At 31.7% G+C, this 21,996-nt stretch overlaps 2 protein-coding genes across 3 annotated transcripts; both read right to left on the bottom strand.

The window, feature by feature from the left end:
- Nucleotides 1–55: 55 nt before the first annotated feature.
- Nucleotides 56–10,666, bottom strand: LOC125061271 (luciferin 4-monooxygenase-like). 2 transcript variants are annotated; one of them, XM_047666630.1, is made up of 11 exons: nucleotides 10,379–10,664; nucleotides 7,577–7,784; nucleotides 7,001–7,193; nucleotides 6,217–6,354; nucleotides 4,358–4,508; nucleotides 3,518–3,652; nucleotides 3,007–3,138; nucleotides 2,459–2,539; nucleotides 1,747–1,893; nucleotides 1,072–1,234; nucleotides 56–259 (listed from the first exon to the last, which is right to left on the bottom strand). In XM_047666630.1, exons 1-11 carry the CDS (start codon nucleotides 10,457–10,459, stop codon nucleotides 132–134), a joined length of 1,557 nt encoding a protein of 518 aa, XP_047522586.1. In that variant the 5' UTR covers nucleotides 10,460–10,664; the 3' UTR covers nucleotides 56–131. The 2 variants fall into 2 exon arrangements, with proteins under 2 accessions (XP_047522586.1, XP_047522595.1); XM_047666639.1 differs by lacking the exon at nucleotides 3,518–3,652 and having other exon boundaries at nucleotides 10,379–10,666.
- A 1,318-nt stretch (nucleotides 10,667–11,984) lies between these two features.
- On the bottom strand, nucleotides 11,985–21,996 carry LOC125061354 (protein nessun dorma). The gene is made up of 10 exons (XM_047666753.1): nucleotides 21,847–21,996; nucleotides 21,519–21,699; nucleotides 21,211–21,424; nucleotides 20,064–20,287; nucleotides 19,548–19,714; nucleotides 18,632–18,842; nucleotides 18,233–18,396; nucleotides 17,780–17,887; nucleotides 15,673–15,818; nucleotides 11,985–12,804 (listed from the first exon to the last, which is right to left on the bottom strand). The coding sequence occupies exons 1-10, from the start codon at nucleotides 21,853–21,855 to the stop codon at nucleotides 12,714–12,716; spliced, it is 1,515 nt and encodes a 504-aa protein (XP_047522709.1). The 5' UTR covers nucleotides 21,856–21,996; the 3' UTR covers nucleotides 11,985–12,713.

Below are 21,996 nucleotides of genomic sequence, written 5' to 3'. Positions count from 1 at the left end.
GACCATACTCTAATACTCTTAGGTGTTAATAAAATAAAACGACACTGTTTTTTTTTGTTTTATTCCCCTATAAATATATTTTTGTCTTCATTTTATATATATAAACATGATTTAAAGTTACTTAAGTTATGTTACTCTCTTTTAGCATTTTTCACTATATCAAGTAGCGTTTTTCTCGCTACCTTCCCTGTAGACGTCATTGGAAATTCATTCAGGAATATCACACCACCGCTTAGTGCCTTGTGTTTCGATAATTTATCTGAAAAATATTACTATAAAATTAAATAAGCACATTAGAGAAGTCTCTTGTTAGATGGCGCGTTTAGGAATATACATTTTTACAGGGAGAATCAGAGTAGGCTTCGATATGTCAAATCAAATACGTTTTTGATATATAGGAATTATTCGTACAATTCCTTCCTTCCTTGGCTCGTGCCAAGACTGTTTCTGTGGTTTTCTTCTGTGGGTTTCTTAGTATAATAAGTGTGGCGATTACCTAAATGATCAGAGTTACGTCCTGAGAGTATTAAACGCAGGCACTTTGTTCAGCATTTACGAGTACATTAGAGTACATGCTTTACATTTTTATATAAAATACTTTACTGATTAAACTATTTTATATCCTTTGTATAACGCGGGTTGATAATAAATAGTGGTATTATATTTACATTATTTGAAACATAATCTAATCATAATTCATAAAAACTGTTCCAGGAATCATACTTACGTAGCGTTAAGTCAAGTGTAAATTTGATTATTTGACACTAATCGTAATTTTCTAAAAACTGAATAATTTATGAGCATAGGCTATATAATCAAATAAATAATATTACTTATTTTTATCAGTTAAGGAAATTGCATTAAAACAACGTTATGTATATGTATGTCTACATTGTACCTTGTTGCAAAAGCCTAGAATGTAAAAAAAATAGTAGAGAAAGCACGAATTTGTAGTTACCTGCCTACTCGTCTATATTATTTAATCATAGAAACAATCAGAAAAAATACTTATAAAAATAGTATTTGAATATAACGAATTCTATATTACATAAATACATATTTAACTTATACCAGCGACAAGCTGCTTGATTTCCTGCGCAGTGACACAGTTTTTACGTCTAACCACGCATGCGACTGGCCTTTGTCCGTCCTCTCGATCCTCAATGCCAACCACACAGACATCACTTACGTCTTCATGATTACGAATCACCTCTTCTAATTCAACTGGCACGATCTAAAAAGGAATAAAAAGTTGTAGAGAATTGACCCCGAAACTCTAAAAATTTATTTTTAAATACATGTATAATAAAGGTTTGAATAATCTTACAGCGTTTCGTTATACGCGAAAGTAATATTCATCATTAATATTTTGTGCCGTTAAGAGTTTAAAGATCACCTACTTGCATACTAGAAGAAAAAACCTTAAAATATTGTAGCGTCAGTTATGAAACCTAACATTTAAGTTACATTTATATATTTTAGTTAATAATTATCAAATGTTATTATTGAACACTTGAAGCCAAAATTGTAGTATAACATTCTTGTTTCCTATAATGTCCAGAAGGTCGACTAGATTTAAAAACCCTTAAATAAGCCGAATTAGTTTTTTGTTAATTGCTCTTGCTTTAAACAATTAAAGCCTGCAGTTGCCACCCAGCTTCAAACGAGGAGTTTCATTTAACATACTACTTACTATAAATTATATCACACTATTATCTATAGTAAACTGTCTTTGTATTTTGATACCTGGTAATTCCTACACTTGATTAATGTTTTGATACGATCCACGAAGTAGAAGTAGTCATTCTCGTCCTTATAAAAAAGATCTCCAGTTCTATAAAACCCGTCTTCTGTAAATAATTTTGCAGTTTCCTCAGGGTCATTGTAATATTCCTGGAAAACAAAATCAATAACGATCAATAATTACTAATAACTGGCTGACATTGGTGCTTCTTAATAGAATCTGACGTCACTGGACTTAAGGGCGAAAACAAAATTTTAAAGTAGAGGTACGCATACTGTACGCATAGAGTGGTGTAGTACCTACGCAATTTACAATACGAATCTACACTATCCTTACATCTTGATATTCTTCTCGAAGAATAAAATATTATGTGTTTAAATTCTTTTAATGATGTGAGAATACATAAGACGAAACAATTGTGAAATAATGACATATATTATATACCAAACATAAACTACAACAAATGTAAATTACAATTGACTTATGATATTATATAGATAGAAAAGTAACTCTGGAAGGAGAAAATATAAAATGGAAGACAAGATTTTACTTTGTTATTTCTGTGAATTAAGAGAAGTTTGTTAGCATTTTGCTCCTGAAATGATAAGTTAAATTTACACTGGTTTCTGTTTGGTTTATGTAATATTATCTCTATACGAATCAAGTTAATTAATAAATGTATTATTTTATATATGTTATAATTAAGTTACTTACAGAGAGTGATGGACCTTTAACTATTAATTCTCCAGAAATATTTGGTTGTGTGATTTCGTCTCCTGTATCAGGGTCTATAAGCTAAAACAAATATAAATATTATTTTGAAATATATCTATTAAATACATTTAAAACTAATTAATACTTAAGTTTAGTGTCTAAAGACTGGTGCGCCCTGGTGCTCATAGTTATCAGACCACAGCCTTGCGATTCTGTAACTCACTTTTCGAACTCACACCGCGGTTTTCGCAGCGGCGGTCGCGCTCAAATCAGTCGTAAAGCAGTCATTTTACGATTTGGCATTCTGATAAACAATAAACTACAAGCTCCCTCCTTATCTAATATTTAACAATGATTGTCTAGACGATGTATAACGTGAAAAGTATAGAAAAGACAATTTCATTGTATGCACAAGTTATTTTGAAATTGACCAAGTGGCATCGCGTTGAAATAATTTCCGACTGATACGTACCGGGAACCTAGCATAATAACAGATACCGTGAAAAGCAAGTATGAAGAAGATATAAGACTACGAATATAGTAAATACCTTAAGGATATAAGTGTCATAGGCCTGACCACAGCTCCCTACAGGTGTTCCAGGCAGCCCTTTGACGACAGGCCCAAGCGTCTCAGTTTGACCATAGGCGTCAACCAATAAAGCTCCTTCTCTTAGTAATGACTGAAAATAAAAGCATCTTGTTAAAGGAATGAGCGTAATAAATATTCTGGGTGACTACTATGGACTGTAGGCGTTTGAAATTGAAAATGTATGTAGAGTTTCAACTTTCATATAGTGATTTATCTTCTTTAATTAAACTCATAATTTAGAATTTGAACCTGAAAATGGTGAATGCAACCTGTGAATGACGCCAAACTCGTAATGCCAGCGTAATTTTAATATTCTACATTTAAAGTACTAGAGTAGTTCCTAATTCAAATATTTCAAAATAAGAGATAAAAATGCTCTGAAATGGCATAATTTTTATCTGTATTATTAAAAATAACACAACGAAACTATATAGACACAAACGGATTTCTTAAAATGTTTTAATACATACCTTGAACTTAACAAATAGATCGGGATAAACTTTTGACCCAACCAGTGCAATGTAAAAAAAGCATGTCATGTCCACTTCATCTTTTCGTGACAAAATCGACGTCGCTAATGATGGACTAAACAGAGAAAAAACTGGCTGGAATTTAAAAAATAAATCATGCATTGATTTGGCGTAACATAAAACTTTATAAAGATTATTACAAAAATCCAGTTATTCGAACAGTTCGCGACGTAAGTATTAATTATTATTTGACATCAGATAAATGACCTTATTTTAAAACTTGACTTCAGAATATTGTGAGTTACTAAATACAGTATTATGAGGTTGTATATGTGTCTCACAAATCGCAGAACAAACTGATTTTAAATATTAAGTCTATCGAACTCAATTTTAAAGTAGTTAATTGTCTATAAAATCGGCAGAAATCTAACAAAGTAAAGTGATTTTACAATTTATATTTAGTATAAATGTTGGTAATTCCATTTTGTATACCTACAGCGTACTTTTAATAGATTAATTAATTATAAAAAAATCCGCACAATCAGTCATATAAAAATAGGCATGCAAATGTCATATAATAAGAACATTATCATATAATATATATATCATGTTATAATAATAAGTAGAGTTATTTATAATTGATGTCAGACTTAATGTTTAAATACTCTCCTACGCTATAAAGGCACCTAGCCTGCCTTTACCTTCCCCTGGAAAGCATTACACAGGAATGATCGTGGCACGGATACTTCTAGGACGGTGATTAAATAGTTTGAGAGCCATGGCGTAGAAATTGTTTTAATATATATTGATTATTGTCTAAAAAGGTGATGTTTTACGTACCTTATATTTGTTGATTATATTAATGATAACATCAAGATTGTCAGGCACTGAGGATAGTACAAGTGTTTGACCAATCATTCCAGCAGCTATGGTCATAAAATAAGTGGAAACCCAGTTTATGGGTGATATACTAAGAACTTTTATTCCTTTACTGAAAGAAGCACATACATATAGATGAGGATAAAAAATCGAACGAACGAAGAGTCTAACTAAGGAGAGTTTTGTTATGCTGTGCGTCTTTCAAATTATTACTAGCTGACCCGGCCAAATCCATACCTTTTAGCTAAACTCCGAAAAATTGTCTTTGAAGCAAATGATAAGTTGTTGTCTTTTGTTTTCTATTTTCGACTTATTCTATATAAACTGTTATTCTGCCAATCAGAGCCAAGACGAATTCAACAAAATAATATTTAAAAAAAAAGTCATTTAATCATATAATGTACACTTATGACTCGTCAGTAAAGAAATACATACTATTCAGAGTTTGTCCTTGAATAACCAGTGCATATACAATAGTCTCTATTATAAGTCAAGAGTGTCAAGAGCACTTATGCCATCTAATCAATAAAACTCAATTACTATACTGTTCGAATTAACAAAACAAGCAATCAATCAATATTCAATATTGTAAAAAAGGGACAAAAATAGTGGTTTAGTTTTTATGAATAAGGGGGTAATATTATGATTGGAATTGCTTTAATTGGTACACGTTAAGATGCGCAACTCCTACAATCTGCCGCTACAATCAGAACGATGACGTCATCTAAATATTTTTGCCGCAATCAACGTTACCGGACAGTTACTTTGGTTAGGGATTTTTGAATTTATTTATTTCAAAAATCACAATCTTGTCCTAATTATTCGGGCAAAATAGTAGAACTTTTGTCTGCTCACTCAACGGAAAGTAAAAAAGGTCCGTTAATATATGTAATTCGTTGACAGTCGCATACAGCGATTAATATGTGCCCTTTTAAGAAGGTTAGTCCTAGCTGTGGTCTATGGGCATATTATGTTACTGTCCTTGCCGTATACCAATATTATTAAGTACATCGCAAGCGTAAATTCTCGGCGTACCCTGAGCTCGTTATAGCCTACGGAACCATAATAAAAAAAGATGTACGATATCCTAAGATGTGCCTCAACAACTTGTATTGCACCCGCTCCAACATCACCTTTTACATAGTTTCATAGGGAACCTAATTCGCGGAGTTATGTTCAAATATACTTCTCACACTAAAACCCAATTTTTTTTTAATGATTTTAGACAAATCTGTCTTGTGTGTTCATTAAACATCGAGTCGTAAACACAACGCCGAGATATCTTACTTGCGTCAACTGTTTGATTAATTCCAATCCCTTTGTGCAATTGTATAGGCACGTTAGAGCGGGTAAAACTCATGATGGAACACTCTGCGGCGTTATTTAAAACACCCTATTCAAAGATTTTTGAAATATCGCTCTGAAGATCGGGTCGGACATGTTTTCTATTTTTTTTAAACATCTTCAGATCACCTGTAAACAATAGGCATCTAGGCAAGAACTCCGGCAAGCAAGCAAGTTCTGTTCCGGCGAGATGTTAACCATAAGCACGAATTCGAGTGGACCGAGATTCAAACCCTGACTTACTCAAAATCGTGTACAATACGGCGCAGACTCATGGTTTTTATAATGATTTGTTTCTTTATTACATACTGTTTTTCTTCTGTCATATATGATACCCAGAAATATAGAAGTTTTGGTGTACGGTTTTTTTTTTATTTTTATAAAAAGTCCTTCCTTTACCTTCGAGGAATAAACCTTCCATACAAAACACTAGCTTTTAACTCTACTTTTGCTAAGTTTTAAATATATGTACTTACGGTCTTTCAGTCGTCATAAGTTCCGCCATTTTTGAGACTATTAACTTATGTGTGAAAGCGGCCAATTTAACGTTCCCAGTGGTACCACTTGTACTTATAAGAAAGCTGTATATTTTATTAACATCGAATTCTAGTGCCCTGAAAGTATTTACCATACAAATATAAAATTAAAAAAATACTGGCAAAGATTGAAACGTTTTCCCTACTAACAATTTAAATTTAGAATATTTTTTGGACAAAAATAAGTGTTATATAAAAAATTGTTTAAAAACATTTACCTACATATTAAACTAAATCAGCTAGAACTACATTAAATAGAACCTGGAATTGAAATTAACCACGGTACAAGGTTAGAAATAAGAGCGTAGGTTGCGTAAACAATGCTTTTCTTATAGTCATTCTGGGAGTTCGTAGATATATCTATGAGCCTGCAAATAAAATGGTACTAAGGCATACCCGAGTCACCGAAATAAGACATCGACGTCTAATTTAAAAGCGTTGTTCATCATTAGGTAGTTAGTTGTGAAATTTAGTAGTCTATATTTTTGTTATTTATTTAGATACAGTATAAACTATAGCGATGCTGATGGGTCTGCACATAGAAAGCTGTCGTTCTAAAAAACATTTAGAGTGATTAAACTGTATGGATAAGAAGGCAAACCAAAGTCAAGTAATTTCACCATTGCAGGGAGTTTGACGTGAATTCGAGTGGCGTAACGTAAAAGTCATTAAAAAATCAAGTTAACTATGCCGCGAAGATTTAAATAATTTTAATCGTAAATACCTGAAACTGTCATCTGGTTCATCATCTTCATACATTTCTATGAACTGTTTCATAGAATGTTCTTCTTCTCCAAATGTGATGATTTTTGTGTCTAACCCTAACTCCTTAATAACTGTGTAGTATGTCTTGTAAAAGTCCTCATCGCAAAAGACCACTTTCGGTGATGATAATTTCAAAACTGTTTTTATCTCGTCTGAAATATATTTAAGGTTCACGAAACATATTTAATGAATTTATTTTAGGTTAAAAAGAAAATTAACAACAAATATGTTAGCATGAATATAAATGGAAGTTTTATAAAATATCATCAAATAATAAATATTTTCTTAGAGAAAGACATTTGAAATAGAATTTATTACAAATCTTTGCCATATCCATGTTTTGATATAAGTTATCACTTATTAATCAAATTATTTGAGTGAAATGCGTGACTTTATAAATATGAAGCTTATACGTATTTTTGTGGTTTTTCAAATGTAGCTGGATCTAGGTGATTTAGTGGTCATATATTTCGGATGACCAGCGAATTTCCTGAGGCACAAAACAATATAAAAAGTGTTTTGGAGTGCAACTCACCATGTTTATAATAAGGATCAATACAGACCAGGGGTAAACCATTGAATAATGCACTAAAGAATGGTATGCGTATGTCAAAATGATTGACTCCACTGATCGCGAGTACATCTCCCGGCTTGAACCCACTCTTTCTCAAACATCTTGCCAATTTAATGGATCGGCTTAGCACAGATCCATAAGTTTCCTTCTCTCCTGTTACTCCATCTATCTGATATAATTGGTATTTATACAACAAATAGTCATTAGTCAACCATAGTAATATGTGTGTTTAAATTTCCACTTTATATTAGAAATTTATTGATACCGTAATATTTATAAATGGAACAGTTGTATGTTTTAATGCAAAAAAATCTGTGTTGTAATAAATCTCTAATAGGTTTCATCCAAAGCAATTTTAATAATTACGCCTTGCTATGTTGTTGTATGGGTTGTTTCCATGTCGAGAGCTGCACTAATTATACTAGTTATGTGCAATAGTAAAACAACGATGATATAAATATAAATACATATACGCTAAAGTATACGAGTGTTATATAATAAGTAAACGAAAAAATATTATTATTTACAAATGTTCGCGCAATCTTTCGGGTAGGCCAAAGAGACACTTGCCTTGGGACGAAATTTATTAAACCGAAGCAGAAATATATGACAAATTTGAAATTGGATTACAGGTAGGATACGTTTTTTTTTTAACATGTCTGCGTATTTTACGGAGTACGTGATACTTAATGATATAAAATTGAAAATCCCCCTTCCATTAAACCTTGAACATTCGCTAAGTCTTTAACTCTACACTGTGTAATATAATGTGCCGTTGATGGAATAATGTTACAATGTCATAATGTTTTGTAAGATACAATTGTGTTTTTGCAAAGTCATTGTTGTTATAAATCATGTCTGACGATATTATAAAAGTCCAAGGCCATAAATCCTTGACTATTATGTTCGAAGTTTACATGTTATTAGACACGTCGAATGACTGCGAAACTTTGCTGGCGACCGTGTGTGCGTTATGTTATTCTTTTTCGACGTGTCAAACTTGAAACTTTTCGCATGTCTTATGCAATAATACTGCAATTGTAGGCTAAAGCTCTACAAAATATGTTACAGCTTCCATGAGAGGTACCTTAGAAATGTTCTGATACATATTAAAATGCATTTACACGAGTAAAAGAAACTTAATAAGTTATAAACTAAAATCATTCGTAGGTTTTGCTATCAGAAGGAAAAATTTTATGAACTTGCAACCTCAACGTTGAAATTTAGTAGGTACATAAAAGGCATACCTAATTAATTGATGAGTAGAACATTTAGAAGTAATAATATTACATATAGAAAAATTGATGTATAGTAATCCCAACTATACCACGGTAGATGGTTCCGCATTATAATCGCGGATCGCGTTGTAGGAGTATTCTCGCATAACTCGCTTGTATGACGTGTTATTTACAAATGATTCTCGTTAAAGGGCATTTAAATCGAATATTAAGAAAAAACTATGCTATGAACGAAATATGTGCTTACATATCATTATAAATGTCACAGTACTGAAATATAAAACGGGGATTGCATGATACGAGGGACTGAAATCACGTAGGTAATTTGAAAATGCGTTAAGAGTACAGTGCTGTAAGGGGTTTTACTGTACATATATAATTATTCTTCTACGTTAAAGATTATAATATGTCTGCGAATCAATTCGGTAAAATATTGTCATTAGTCAAAAATATCAATAGGTTTTTTGTATCTACAACTACTTATTATCAAGTCAATGTTTGTTTCATCAATACTTATATATTAGGTATCTATTATTATAGTAACATATCTATTTGACACCTGAATACTATATTTTTTTGCTATATGTATTTATTAAGGAAGCGTTCAAGTATTACGTCACGCAATTTTTGGAGATTATTGACCCCCCCCCCCCGTGTAACGCGCCGTAACGTTTTTCTAGACCTAATAATAAAACGTTTCGTGACCTCCCTAAAATAGCTAACAGGTTCCTCTTAAATATGCGTATTTTTACAAAAGTACGTTTTATGTGTTTTCAATAATTTATAGATAACAACGGTGCAACTGAGCTACGAAAGGCAAAATTTAATTTCTTTTCGTTAAATATTTTAAAAGCCTAACTTACTAAGAGGAAATATGATTCACATTACACGCCAAGGGGATATCACTTATAAATTTTATTATCTGTCTAGATTAAACAATTATTGCGTCATTGAAACGCAGTTTTATCAGTAAATTTGATAAATATTGGCTACTTTTACTACGGCGAATATTTATATGCAGTGCCGGATTAGCCATATAGCAAGAGTAGCAAATGCTACGGGCCCCGCGCTCCAACGCCTGTCTGACCGTAATAAAATAAAAAAAGTATTAATTTAGTGGCGAGCGTTTTTTTTTTTTGAATGAATTAAGGAACTCGATGGGCCAAGAACGTCTTAATCATCTCACTTTGTTCAATATAGAGAATGATTTGCTTGAAGAAGTCGATATTGATAGTGTTATCTCTAAATTTGCCCATATTAAACCCAGAAAAGTTTATTTGAAACAGTTTTTTTTATTAAATACCCTTAACTTAAAAACCTATAGCAAACCAAGGGCCCATAGGCAGAATTTGCTGCAGGCCTCGCGCTGGCTTAATCCGGCACTGTTTATATGATACGTAAAAAAGCGCGTTAAAATAGTTATTATATGTTTATATAAAAACAATATCAATTCAGAACTGAAAAAAAATCATAAGCTGTCTCAGTGTGATTAGTTGTTCTTATATAGATAATAATAATCAATTACCTGTGCCACTATGTCTGAATTAAGTCGCATATTCTTCAACAGAATACGTCCAGCATGAAAGTCCGATTTTACTTCTCCCATATTGTCAATGCGTGCGATCTCAGCCGATTACCTTTAAAAACTGGTTAGATTCGTAAATCTTAAAGCTTTCTTGATGTATGTCGGACAGTTATATGTAGTGAACGATACAAAACTTATTTTTGAGAGCCCTTTTACACTATAATATGTTATTGTATCAGACACAATTTATCCAGTCCGCTAATTGAACCGCAGACGGAAGAATTTGAAACGGAACAAAAATGTATATCACGTTACAAGGTGAAGCTGTATAGCAAAATGATATCTACTTTTTAAGTCCGTATAGTATATTCTTAGCAATAAAAGCAACAATATGACAATAGCCTCGTCGAAAATAGCAAAAAAAATGATTGATTGCAAAGTATTCGGACCAAACAACATACCATATAACAGACAGCCTTGGACCTTGATCTCGGCTTTTGTAATTGCCCCTACTTTATTCCATGGGTTAGAAAAAGCTTGGCTTCAGGGTAAACAAGATTCGATAGAAACAAAAAACCGACACGAAATATAGCGCTTTTATTGCTCCTAAATCGTAGTTTGTACCTGGGTACTTCTGTAAACTTTTAATTTGATTAAACAATATGAGGAAGACATCTATGTAGATAACAATGATCTTAAGAAAATACTCAGTATATAGTAATAATCAGCTAGCTATAATCAGTCTTTACTAATAATAAATTTATAGTTAACAAAAATATTGTTTCATATGCTTCACCCTACGTTTATTTTTCAATAAACAATTATCCGTTTTTATTAAAAACTTCTGAAACCTTAACACGTAAATACAAACCTAAAACAAGTACTAGTCTCAATATCCTGAAGTACTTTGATCTCAGTTTATCATGCTATCATAGTTGATTTTATGATAAATTTTAAAGACGTAACTTATTATTTTTGCAATCAGATAGTTCATGTTAAAACAAAAAACCAATATATTTTGATGCATCTGTCATTTAAATCTATTTTTCAGTTTAAATTACAAGTATCAAAACATCATAATCAGAATCGGTAACTTTTGTCATAACCGTATTTAGGGTTTATTTTCTCGGGCTCTGTCGGAACTATCTTGATCTCTTTCGTAATTGCACCTACTTTATTGCATGGGTTTGAAAAACCTTAGCTTCTTTTAGATCTTAGATTCTAAGCCTAGAATTTCGAATCGGTAACCCGACATTCTAGGGTCCGTACATGACAATACGGCCATGGGCAAACAAAGGTTACTTTTAAGGGCCTTGGGGACAAATTCTTGTAGCGTAACGCCTGAGGTATCAGGTTCAATTCCCGGTTGAATTGTCAAGAGGAGAGGACTCCCATAGGAAGGATACAGGTCGTTGATGTATAAAAATATATATGGTGTTAGAACACAACTTTAATAATACATTGTTTTACCGAACTTGCTAATTAACATACATAATTATTTTGCAATTTATTAAATATGTTAATTATCAAGATATAGAGAACTAAAAATATTTTTTAATAGATCAGTTTCACGTAATGAATTATTAAATACCAACAAAAAAATACATACAGTTAAAAATATTTATTGCTCATATACAATTTATTTCAACTAAAAACATAACATAATCACATCAAATTAAGAACATAAATCATTTCCTCAACTTAAAATTAATATTAAAGCTACAAAGCTTACAACATCTTAAAAAACATTGCTCTATTAGACATGTTTTCAAATGTATAAATAATAGAGTTAAAAGTACATATGTATATTTTTTTAATTACAAGGATTAAAAAAATAAAGTACCTTTTGGATTTTGTAACTCTTTACAAAAATCAGTAAATATGAAAATTGCAATATTAACAAAAGGTTTTAGACCAATAAAAAGTGTAATTGGAAAAAGAAAGTACAGAAAGAGAGTTATTATGTAAAAAATACACATATCGGTTATAAAATATGTATAGTGTAACAATTTGAACAAACCAATCAGAAAATCCATTTAGAGCAAAGAGTTATTCTTTTTAATATCGAAAAATCTATGCTTAATTTATATTTTAGAATAAGAACATAAAAATGCGATAAATTTAAGAGCAAAAACCTTTAAAATGTTTCGCCTACTTTAGGCGTTCGTCGCATCTTTCAAGAGTTCTCCATGCAAAATATTATTTAAATATTACACTATAGCTGTTTTTAAAAAAGCTTAGAGTTGTAAATTAAAATTCGGTAATCAATATCAATCTCACAAATCTATAAATTATAATATATAAAAGTACCCCGCCTTTACATCTCATTTCAGCGTTAAATTTCAGGTGCTTCTACTACCAATATTTCCTTCTTCAAATCTCCGGAACCTATTTTACAGTTATCTCCTATATGAAGTCCTTTGATACTGAAACAGTAATTAAAAACATCAGTAAATTAAATGACAATACTTAAGTGATAATTAAATTACTTTACTACTATTTCGCCCCAATAGATGGCGTTAATATGGAAAACATATCTCATGGCTGATAAGCACTCGAAACGTCTTATATAAATAATGTAATAAATTCCCGTTTCCGATAAAGAGGTTTTATTGTAATGCTTAGTACTTGGGTAAAAAAAGAGATATATATATATAATCTTAGGTTATGGGGCACGAGGCACTCTGATTGTCACTTTTTTAAGGTATGGTGGTCAACCTACTGTAGCTTCCAATTGGAAACAATTGTTTACTTGGGAATAGTTCGTACGTAACGTTCGAGCTGTCAAAAACTACCGATGTCAAATAAGTTACAAGTTTAGATTCATTAAACTTTCTTGACTATCTAAATTTACAAAAATTTAGTTGTGTGAAAATATCACCTTAATTTCTTAGCTTAGTTGAGTAAGATTCAATATTTTGTTTTATTTGTATTTCTTAGCTTAGTTGAGCAAGAAACAATATTTTGTTTTATTTGTATTTCTTAGCTTACGGCCAAAATTAATAATGTATCATCAATCTATGATTATAACCAATCTTGGACTGATTCATATCTAAAGACCGATCTCCAATCTGCATGCCAATAAACATTTCTGCTATCCGATTGTTTATTTGACAAAAGATTGACAGCAATCTTTTGCGTGATCCTTGCCTCTCGACCGCGTTTCGTTCAATGCAATATGTTGTGTTCAAGCATACCAAAAGTTTGCTGTTTTTGGAACGAAATAAAATAAGTAAGACTTAATGTCTGTTTCACAATGTATGGATAAAGTAGCAAATAGCTATGCAACGTTTTGTTTGTTTTTTTGTTACGAACAAATAAATTCTATAGAAAAACATAGAACCTTAACCTTTTTGTTGGTCATTTAATATTACTTGTAATGAAACGGGCTGTCATTGTCATATGGTATTATTGTTTGTTAGGTTATTGAGTATTTTAGTACATAATATTATTACAAATATAAATTTTCTCTGAGTAGTTTGTGTATGTTGTTTTTGTGATTCGAGGTTGGTTCTTTAACTTAAAAAAATGTCTACGCAAAAACGTGAAAGAAGCGTCAATTTCAGCCGGGAAGAAGTTGACCTTCTAACTTCGCTTGTTGCTGACCATAAAAATATATTAGAAAATAAAAAGAGTGACTCAGTCACCTGGCAGGAGAAAGAGCGGTGCTGGAAGACGCTGGAGGCGCTGTTTAATAGCACAAGTGGGGTAAACTTTCGCACTGCTAAAGCTTAAAGAGGGCTACAAGAAAAAAGTCTGCCTTGATACATGCTGAAACATATCGTACAGGAGGTGGCCCTAGTGCTGCTACTCCTCTTACCCCCTATCGAGGAAAAAGTCAAAGACATGATATTGTTGTCTGTCGAAGGAAATGAAAGTCAATTGAAAGGAAGAGCTTCTAAATAAGAGAAAGCAATGGGCATTTGAAGAGGAAGAAAGAGAGCATAAAAGAGAATTATGGGCCATAGAAAAAAATATATTGTTAAATAAATTAGAAAAATAATAGATATTGTGCCTGGAGCGAGGATGTATTGTATTAAAAAATTGTATTTTTATTTAAATAAAAGCATTGAATTTTTATTTAATTTATCTCAAAAATGTTGTAATTTATAAAATATTATAGTAATAAAGCAAAATAATCACTTATAAGATTACTTCGCACACTTGCATTTCCCACGTTGTCAATTGCGCTTTGATCAATATCATCAGCTTGTTCATCTACTTGTTGCAGTAGTTCAAAATGTTCATATCGCATATCAATAGCAATATTGTGCAACACTGCACATGCCACTATCACGGCTTGTACACGAGATACTTGAAGCAAAACCTTTTTTGACAAACCGATTTTGGGGAACCGATTTTTTCCAAACACCATATTATGTCCTTTCCACCACATTTCTGCTTCGTATTTGAGATTCGTTATAAAGATGTTCTGCTGGAGTCTTGAGGTTTTGAAGTGGAGTTAGTAGGTAGTATCTATAGTAACAAATATTTTTGGTTGTAGCTAATATTTAAATTTTTTTTACAAAAGTTGATGACAAGATGAAACCTGCAAGAAGTCATATATAGACATCACTTTGTGTAAAAGTGTCTCCAAAGCTTCTTTTGTTAACCTAAATCTAAATGTGAATTCGGCGTCATTCAGGCTCTGGATATAATAAATTCTTGTCTTCTTATGTCTTCGCACAGAAGTACGTTGTCTTCTTCCAGCTTCAGAATTACTATCCCAATCGGATAATTGCATTTAAACTTCCAAATCACTATCACTAGAACTGGAAGATGACGAAGATGAATAAATTTTCCCAATGAATATTAAGTTAGGTCGCAATCCCAAACCCAAATCATACGAGTTTCACCGATAGCAATCCGAGATTGATTTGGCCAATCGAAGCAACTTACAAAATGGACAGATAGGTTGTTGGCATGAGTAAACATTCATTTTCATACAGAGGGCAATCTTCAATCTCTTATCCGCCCTCTGAACGATTGGTTGAATAATTAGATTGGTATCTCAGTCCATGTATTGAATATTGGCATGCTTTTCTTTAGAAATGGATTGAATTGTCAGTCTATGACAGCTAAAATTGGATTGATATTGCATATTGGTTTTGGCCGTTAGTTGAGCAAGATACAATATTTTGTTTTATTTGTTTAATCAATAGTAATAAAAGCCAATTATTAAATAATATCCTCATATGTTTAACAAATGGCAAAGACCTCCCCCATTTCTCTCCATTCAGTTTAAACTTTTAACTTCATCCAAAATACCAAGAAGATGAGGTTTTGTGGCTTACCTATTTTTATCCTTTGGGCAACTCTCGCCGCGAATGCATTGTTCTCTGCAGCTCTCTATTACTGTATCTTTTAACTGGACTTGACACTCCGGGTACATTTGAATACCAACACCACAATTGCGAATAATACAGTTGTTCAGTTCAATCTGAAATTAAACAAAAGATATTTTATAGAATAAAAGTCTTATCACAACACTTCAATTACAATAAATAAATTATGAAAACGTTCAAATGTATTGCTTTGCTTTACTTTCTTTAATAATTGTAAAAAAAAGTTATATACAATCTGTAGCATAGGTAATCTAATCCCGCTGCCATGATAACGCTCAAGAGCTGAACGATCTTAAACGAAATTCAAAATTTGAATTAAATCTGTTAAGCAGTTTGGTCAAAATAATCTTTATTCGTTTCTTCAACAAACAACATATTGTATTTAGTCAAAATGCAATAGATAGTTGATTGTCAATTTTTACAAGAGATGTTACCGTTTTGTGCTGCTGTGCGAAAAGAAGGAAAATCACTAAAAGATTAAAGTGAAGTGCAGCAAAAATGAGATAGCCTCGGAAACAGCAGTAAGTTTCTTACTAAAACCTCGATATTGTTTTTGTTAAAAAAAATATTTTATTCTAAAGACGATAATCTTTTATTTCACTACGGTAACGATTTTATTTACTAAAAGAACTCGTACGTCATGAAATAATAATTTCCATACACAAAATAATCCTCGTACATACAACATAAAGTAGATCGATTCATTTGAAAATGAAACAAATTTAAATAATGCACAAAATTATTTTATATCACCGACAGCTCTAGTTCAAAGCTAGTCGCGCGCTTCGCACCGCTTCGTGGTTTGCACTTTTGTATAAAGATTTGTTTTTATTTATTTATTTTATTTATTCCTTATTTCCTATTTTTACAGTAACTTAATACTAATACAATAGAAAACTAACTTAAAACATAATATAACCATAACAAGTAAAAACTTAAAAACCTAAACAATTCTATAACTAATTATAAATAATGAAATTCTTGTGAATTCAGCCAGTGTGCAACTAAATATATCCGTCTCACAAGCAATAGTGTTTAGGGTGCGCAAAATACGCGTAAATGGTGCTTCTCTGAGTAAGTTCGTACGCGGCCGAGGCACTGCCAGCAATTGCGACCGCTTACCACGCCGAGTGTGGTTATTTGGCACACGCAGCCCCAGTCTTTCCAATATTTCCGCATTATATATTTTACCTCTAAGGATCTTAAAAAAATATAGCGTGATAGTAAGGTCCCTCCTTACCTCTAACTTGTTGTATCCAACCATGCCCAAGACAAACAAAGTTGGATACATTATTGGGTAAAATGGGTACACTCCATACAACCTCATGCATATGTATCTCATAAATTTATTTTGAATGCGCTCCACCATTAGAGAATATTTTTTTTCTTGTGGGGCCCAAATCATAGAATTATATTCCAAGTGGCTCCTAACAAGTAACCTAACAAGATGGTTTGTGTGACCCTATTGAATTTATTACGAAGATACATTTAGCATAGGCTACACGGCACACATTAGGTATAGTTGAGTTTAATTGAAATATTCATACGACACAACACAATACAATTCATTTGTTTTGATTTCGACACAAGTAAACTTAGAAATAATATTTACGTCCCGGTTGTAGGTATTATTTTGATCCTAGCGGACTAGCACGCAAATGCGCGGCGTTCCCGTTTTTCACCGATGTCTAGTATGAATTGTAATGGTGTTAAATTTATAGAGAAAATTTTTCTCAATTCGTTTGCATGAGAAACCAGGATTTTAGTTAATTAAATTTTCCTTGTTCTGTTACGAAAATATGAATATTACACCTATACCCTTGCACTATATATAAAAAATGTCAAAACGTTTATCTACGTATTATAAATATGCATTTTACTTCATTTATATTATAGTTTAGTTTAATGATAAGAGAATCTTTAAGTAAAAATTTTAGTAATGTAGTAAATTTAGAATTTAATCTCAATTGAGTAAAAAACGTTTACATTGTGTAGGGACGGTAGATATATAGAACATATAGAACAAAACAATATAAATAGATTTAAAACAAATTACCTCTGCATTTCTGTGTACAACAATTCCAGAGAAGAAATTTTCAAGCACACAATTATTTAAAGTTAGTTTCGTCCCAGATTTTGCGACAATGCCTTGCGTCAAATCCATCTGGAAATAATATAACTAAATGATAATGTTTTGTAAAATTTATTTACATTTCCTAAATGTTAATGATAAACTTAACTTGTCTTCAATAAACTACACATTACATTTCACATTCTAAAGATTCTTGATCCAAGAAGTATAAAATATTTCAACATCAATTATATTACTTAAAGTTAACAGACGAGTCACTAAGTTTTAAGAACCATTAAATATATCAAGTTCCAATTTATTGTACGTTCAGCATCGCAACCCCACCCTCAAATTTTATGTTAGTTCTTTTATGAACCATAAAAGGCAGTTGACTGAACTGAACTACCACCTAAGGAAATTGTTTAATATGAAATATACCCGTTGGCTGTTGATAATATTACAGTCAGTGACTTCTAATGTCCCGGCTTTCATCACTACTGCAGTGGACACCTGCCCACACTCCAGAGTCAGATGTTTTAGTCTGCATTTTTCTCCCAGCATTAAGAGGTAGGCCCGCATCTCTGACGCTTTTAGAGTTACACCTGTAAAATCAATTAATATAGAGTAAAGTACTAGAACTCAAAGTTAAAAGCTACCAACTTAGCAGTGTGCACATACATTATAAAATAATATAGTAAAAACACATAATATGTTTCATATTTTAGTGGTTTGACATACTCAATAATTCAGTTCAAATAAGTCATTCCTAAGATTAGCATTTCGAAAAGATTTGATTTAAATAAAGATTCTTCAGATACATCATTTTTAAATACCAACCTTTCCAACTACATATAGATATATCTAATAACTGTATCTCAGGTATTTCGCATTCTTGGCAACAAATGATTACTTCATCTGGATCTCGGGATAATCCATCCTCAGCAGAAGTTGTAATGGTTAGTGAATGACTACTTGTCAGGTGAGATTGAAGGATATTTGATATATCATAAAATTCATCACTTTGCCCCCCTGGCCATATTGCTATACACTGAAAAGTTCATTTTCTTATATACATAATAATATCTGAAATTTTAAAGTATCACAAAATCTTAAGGACTCAAAATAATTTTATCAAACATCTATAATAATAGATTAGGGAGCGTTCAAGTATTACGTCACGCAATTTTTGGAGATTATTGACCCCCCCATGTAACGCGCCGTAACTTTTGTCTGTACCCAAGAATAGTAAAACGTTTCGTGACCACCTAGTGACTCTTTATACCTAAAAGTTACCATTATGTGGTGTAAAGTACTAAAAGTCGAAATAATATTAACAATAACGCTTAATTTAATATCTGCCCCGCATCGTAACTTTATACAAAAGGACCCCCCCCCCCCCAAAAAAAAATTCGTTACGTAATACTTGAACGCTCCCTTATAGAAAAGCACTTCAAACATAAAGACATGGAGATATGAAGTTTTATTGAAATGTCTAGTACTTCCATAAAGCAAATCCTTGCTTGATTGATAAAAATGGATTCATGCAATTAAGAAAGGAGACATCAACAATTCCAATTATCTACCAACATTCTAAAAGTAAAATAAAAATCTTGTTCTCGCTGTAACAAGTACTGACATTTGTTCAAATAACAGATAAAATATACATCTTTGATCTTAAAGGGTACAATTGCAAATCATACCTACTATGTATTTTAAAACGATGTAAAATGTACTCTTATATTAAAATACATACATTTATTTTGTTTTTATCCTTTTGCCATTTATTTCTCTCTTGTGCTAAATATTGCTCTCGTACTGTTGCATTCTCATATAAATTACTCCATTGTGCTTTAATTGACTCCAGTTTCGCATTTAACTCAGCACATCTAAATAGCATATTGTCTGCTGGAAGCATTGAATCTGCAAAAAAGATATAACTTTTTTATTCATTGAAATTTAAATTTTAAATGATTTTATTGAATTACTTGAGACACAATGTGACAAAACTAAAGGTTTTGTTTGTTCATAATGTAAATTATAAAAGTACATGTGATATGAAATTTAATAAAATGTATGTGTCTCTGGTATTTTCATGACTTGTGATTTGTAACTTTGTCAGTAGCATGGCATTATTATATATACAAAATTTCCAAGTTACCAAGTAGTATGTTGAAAGAAACAGGTTGATCAGAACTTAAATTTAGTTTGATAGTTTTACACAACTATTTTTTACAAGATTTAGGAAGATTTAAGAGTAAAAACTACAAACCATTTTCATCACTATCTTCACTGAATAATGATTCAAGTTCTAATAAATCCTCGTGAGCTTTAATAGCACTGGTTCTTTGTAATTTAATTGATCTGGCAACTCTACTATTTATAACACCACTATGTAGGTCAAACCACAATCCCATTCGATCTTCTATAGTTTTTGGTGTTACTATTGAGCCATCTTGGTCATCCCATGGCATCCAAATGTTGCTGTAGAAGAATCTAGAACAGGTAGTTTAAAATAATATTTACAAAATGTATGTGTATGTTATGCATGTTACAGTAGAACCTCGATAACGTAAACCTCGGTAACATAAAAACCTCTGTTACTTCAAAAAATACTATGTTCCCTTCCCATCAGAGCCCAAAACCTCTATAACTTAAAATACGCAACCTCTATAACTTAAATAAATAATCTCTGTATAGGCCCTCAGTAACTAAAAGAAATGTTTCCACAACCTCTATAACATAAAATTATTTGTGAATGAGTCATTTTGAAAGAGTGTCTAAACAAATGGTTTCGGTATTTATTGCTTGCACGTGTTTACTAATGTATTGTTAACGTAAACAATACATTACCTATTGTTTGCATTATCTAAATTCTTCAAAGCTTTGCGGCGGTTAGCTTTGTGACAACGACTTACTTGCATAATAATCTGTTAATGTATTCTCCTCTCTATTTGTCATTGAAAATCAAATCGATTTAGAAACAGTGAATTTTTTAAAACAAAAGAAAATCACAGATTTTTTTAAGTAGACTAAACCTTTAGTTGTTGTTTTATTTTTATGTAATGTAAGTAATATGAATAAATATGATTACATATTTAATTTTCCATCCTTCTGATGCATTCAAGTAAAAATGGGAGCAAGGGTACATAGAAACATGTACATACCTCTATATTAACCTTTACCTAACATAGAACCTTGATAACTTAAAACCTCTATAACATAAAATATTTTGTGTTTCCCTTGGACTTTATCTTATCGAGGTTCTACTGTATTTGTGACATATTCTAGACCTATACTAATCTAATGAGAAAATTTTAACCAAAATTAAGTTTTACTAGTTCTCATTTCCGCCATACTATGTAACAATTGAAAACTACTATTAATACTGTCCTTTTTTGTTTTATTTCCATAAATACCTTAGAACATCAATGAACGATGCTGTAGTAGCTGCATTTACATAGTCTTCCCTTTGTTCTATTGTTGGCCATAGTTCTATGAGCGGAACATCTGGCACCACTTCAGGCAAAGACATTGACTCATGCTGAACACTTGCTACTTCAAGTGTAGCACTCAAATCTTCAAAAACTACAGAGGTAATTGATACATATGCAACACATGGAAATCTGAGTTCTGAAAAAGACAAGATTTTGTTGTACCTTCCTGATAATGTTTTTAATAATTACCAATTTCATCAAGACCTTTACAGCGTTTAAATAATACATACCAAACTTTTTACAGAAATCCTTTGAAAGCTTCCAAATTGCATCACATCCGGTTTCAACCAGGCACTCAGCAGCAAGGCTCCATTTTTCTTTGACAGAGCCTCGCCCTGTTCCTAGTACTCTAAGAAGCTCTTGAAGAATATCATTATCACTCCGTTTCAGAAATGTATATACTGAAGGCATCTAAAATAGGTCGTAATGTTTGATTGTATCATATAACTAATTATTGGTATGCTATATGTTGATATAATATTAGCAGATCGTGAAACCATTAAATAAAATGCACATGTAGTATATTAGTCGAATTACTCTCCTCTCTATAAAACTTACCATTTTCATAAAAGTAAAAATTCACAAACTGAAAAGTTTTGGATAATATTATGTTCGTTTAATACACAACAGTCAACAACAGTTTTCAACATTTAAAATTCAAAATTACCGATCGGCTATCAACGCCCTGTCTAGTAGTGACTACAGAAT

Source organism: Pieris napi, chromosome 2, assembly GCF_905475465.1.
Source record: "Pieris napi chromosome 2, ilPieNapi1.2, whole genome shotgun sequence".
NCBI lineage: Eukaryota > Metazoa > Arthropoda > Insecta > Lepidoptera > Pieridae > Pieris > Pieris napi.
The sequence above is the reverse complement of the archived record's forward strand: the minus strand, read 5'-3'. Positions and strand labels throughout refer to the sequence as shown.

Excerpts from the sequence above, each read along its gene's own strand:
- LOC125061271 (XM_047666630.1), bottom strand. The coding sequence starts at position 10,459 with ATGGGAGAAGTAAAATCGGACTTTCATGCTGGACGTATTCTGTTGAAG. Across the intron at positions 7,785-10,378 it reads ATTCAGACATAGTGGCACAG|ATAGATGGAGTAACAGGAGA; the intron begins GTAATTGATTAT and ends CAATTATATCAG. Across the intron at positions 1,235-1,746 it reads TCAAGTGTAGGAATTACCAG|ATCGTGCCAGTTGAATTAGA; the intron begins GTATCAAAATAC and ends ATTCCTTTTTAG.
- LOC125061354 (XM_047666753.1), bottom strand. Across the intron at positions 21,425-21,518 it reads GGATTTCTGTAAAAAGTTTG|AACTCAGATTTCCATGTGTT; the intron begins GTATGTATTATT and ends TGTCTTTTTCAG. Across the intron at positions 18,397-18,631 it reads ATCTATATGTAGTTGGAAAG|GTGTAACTCTAAAAGCGTCA; the intron begins GTTGGTATTTAA and ends TTGATTTTACAG.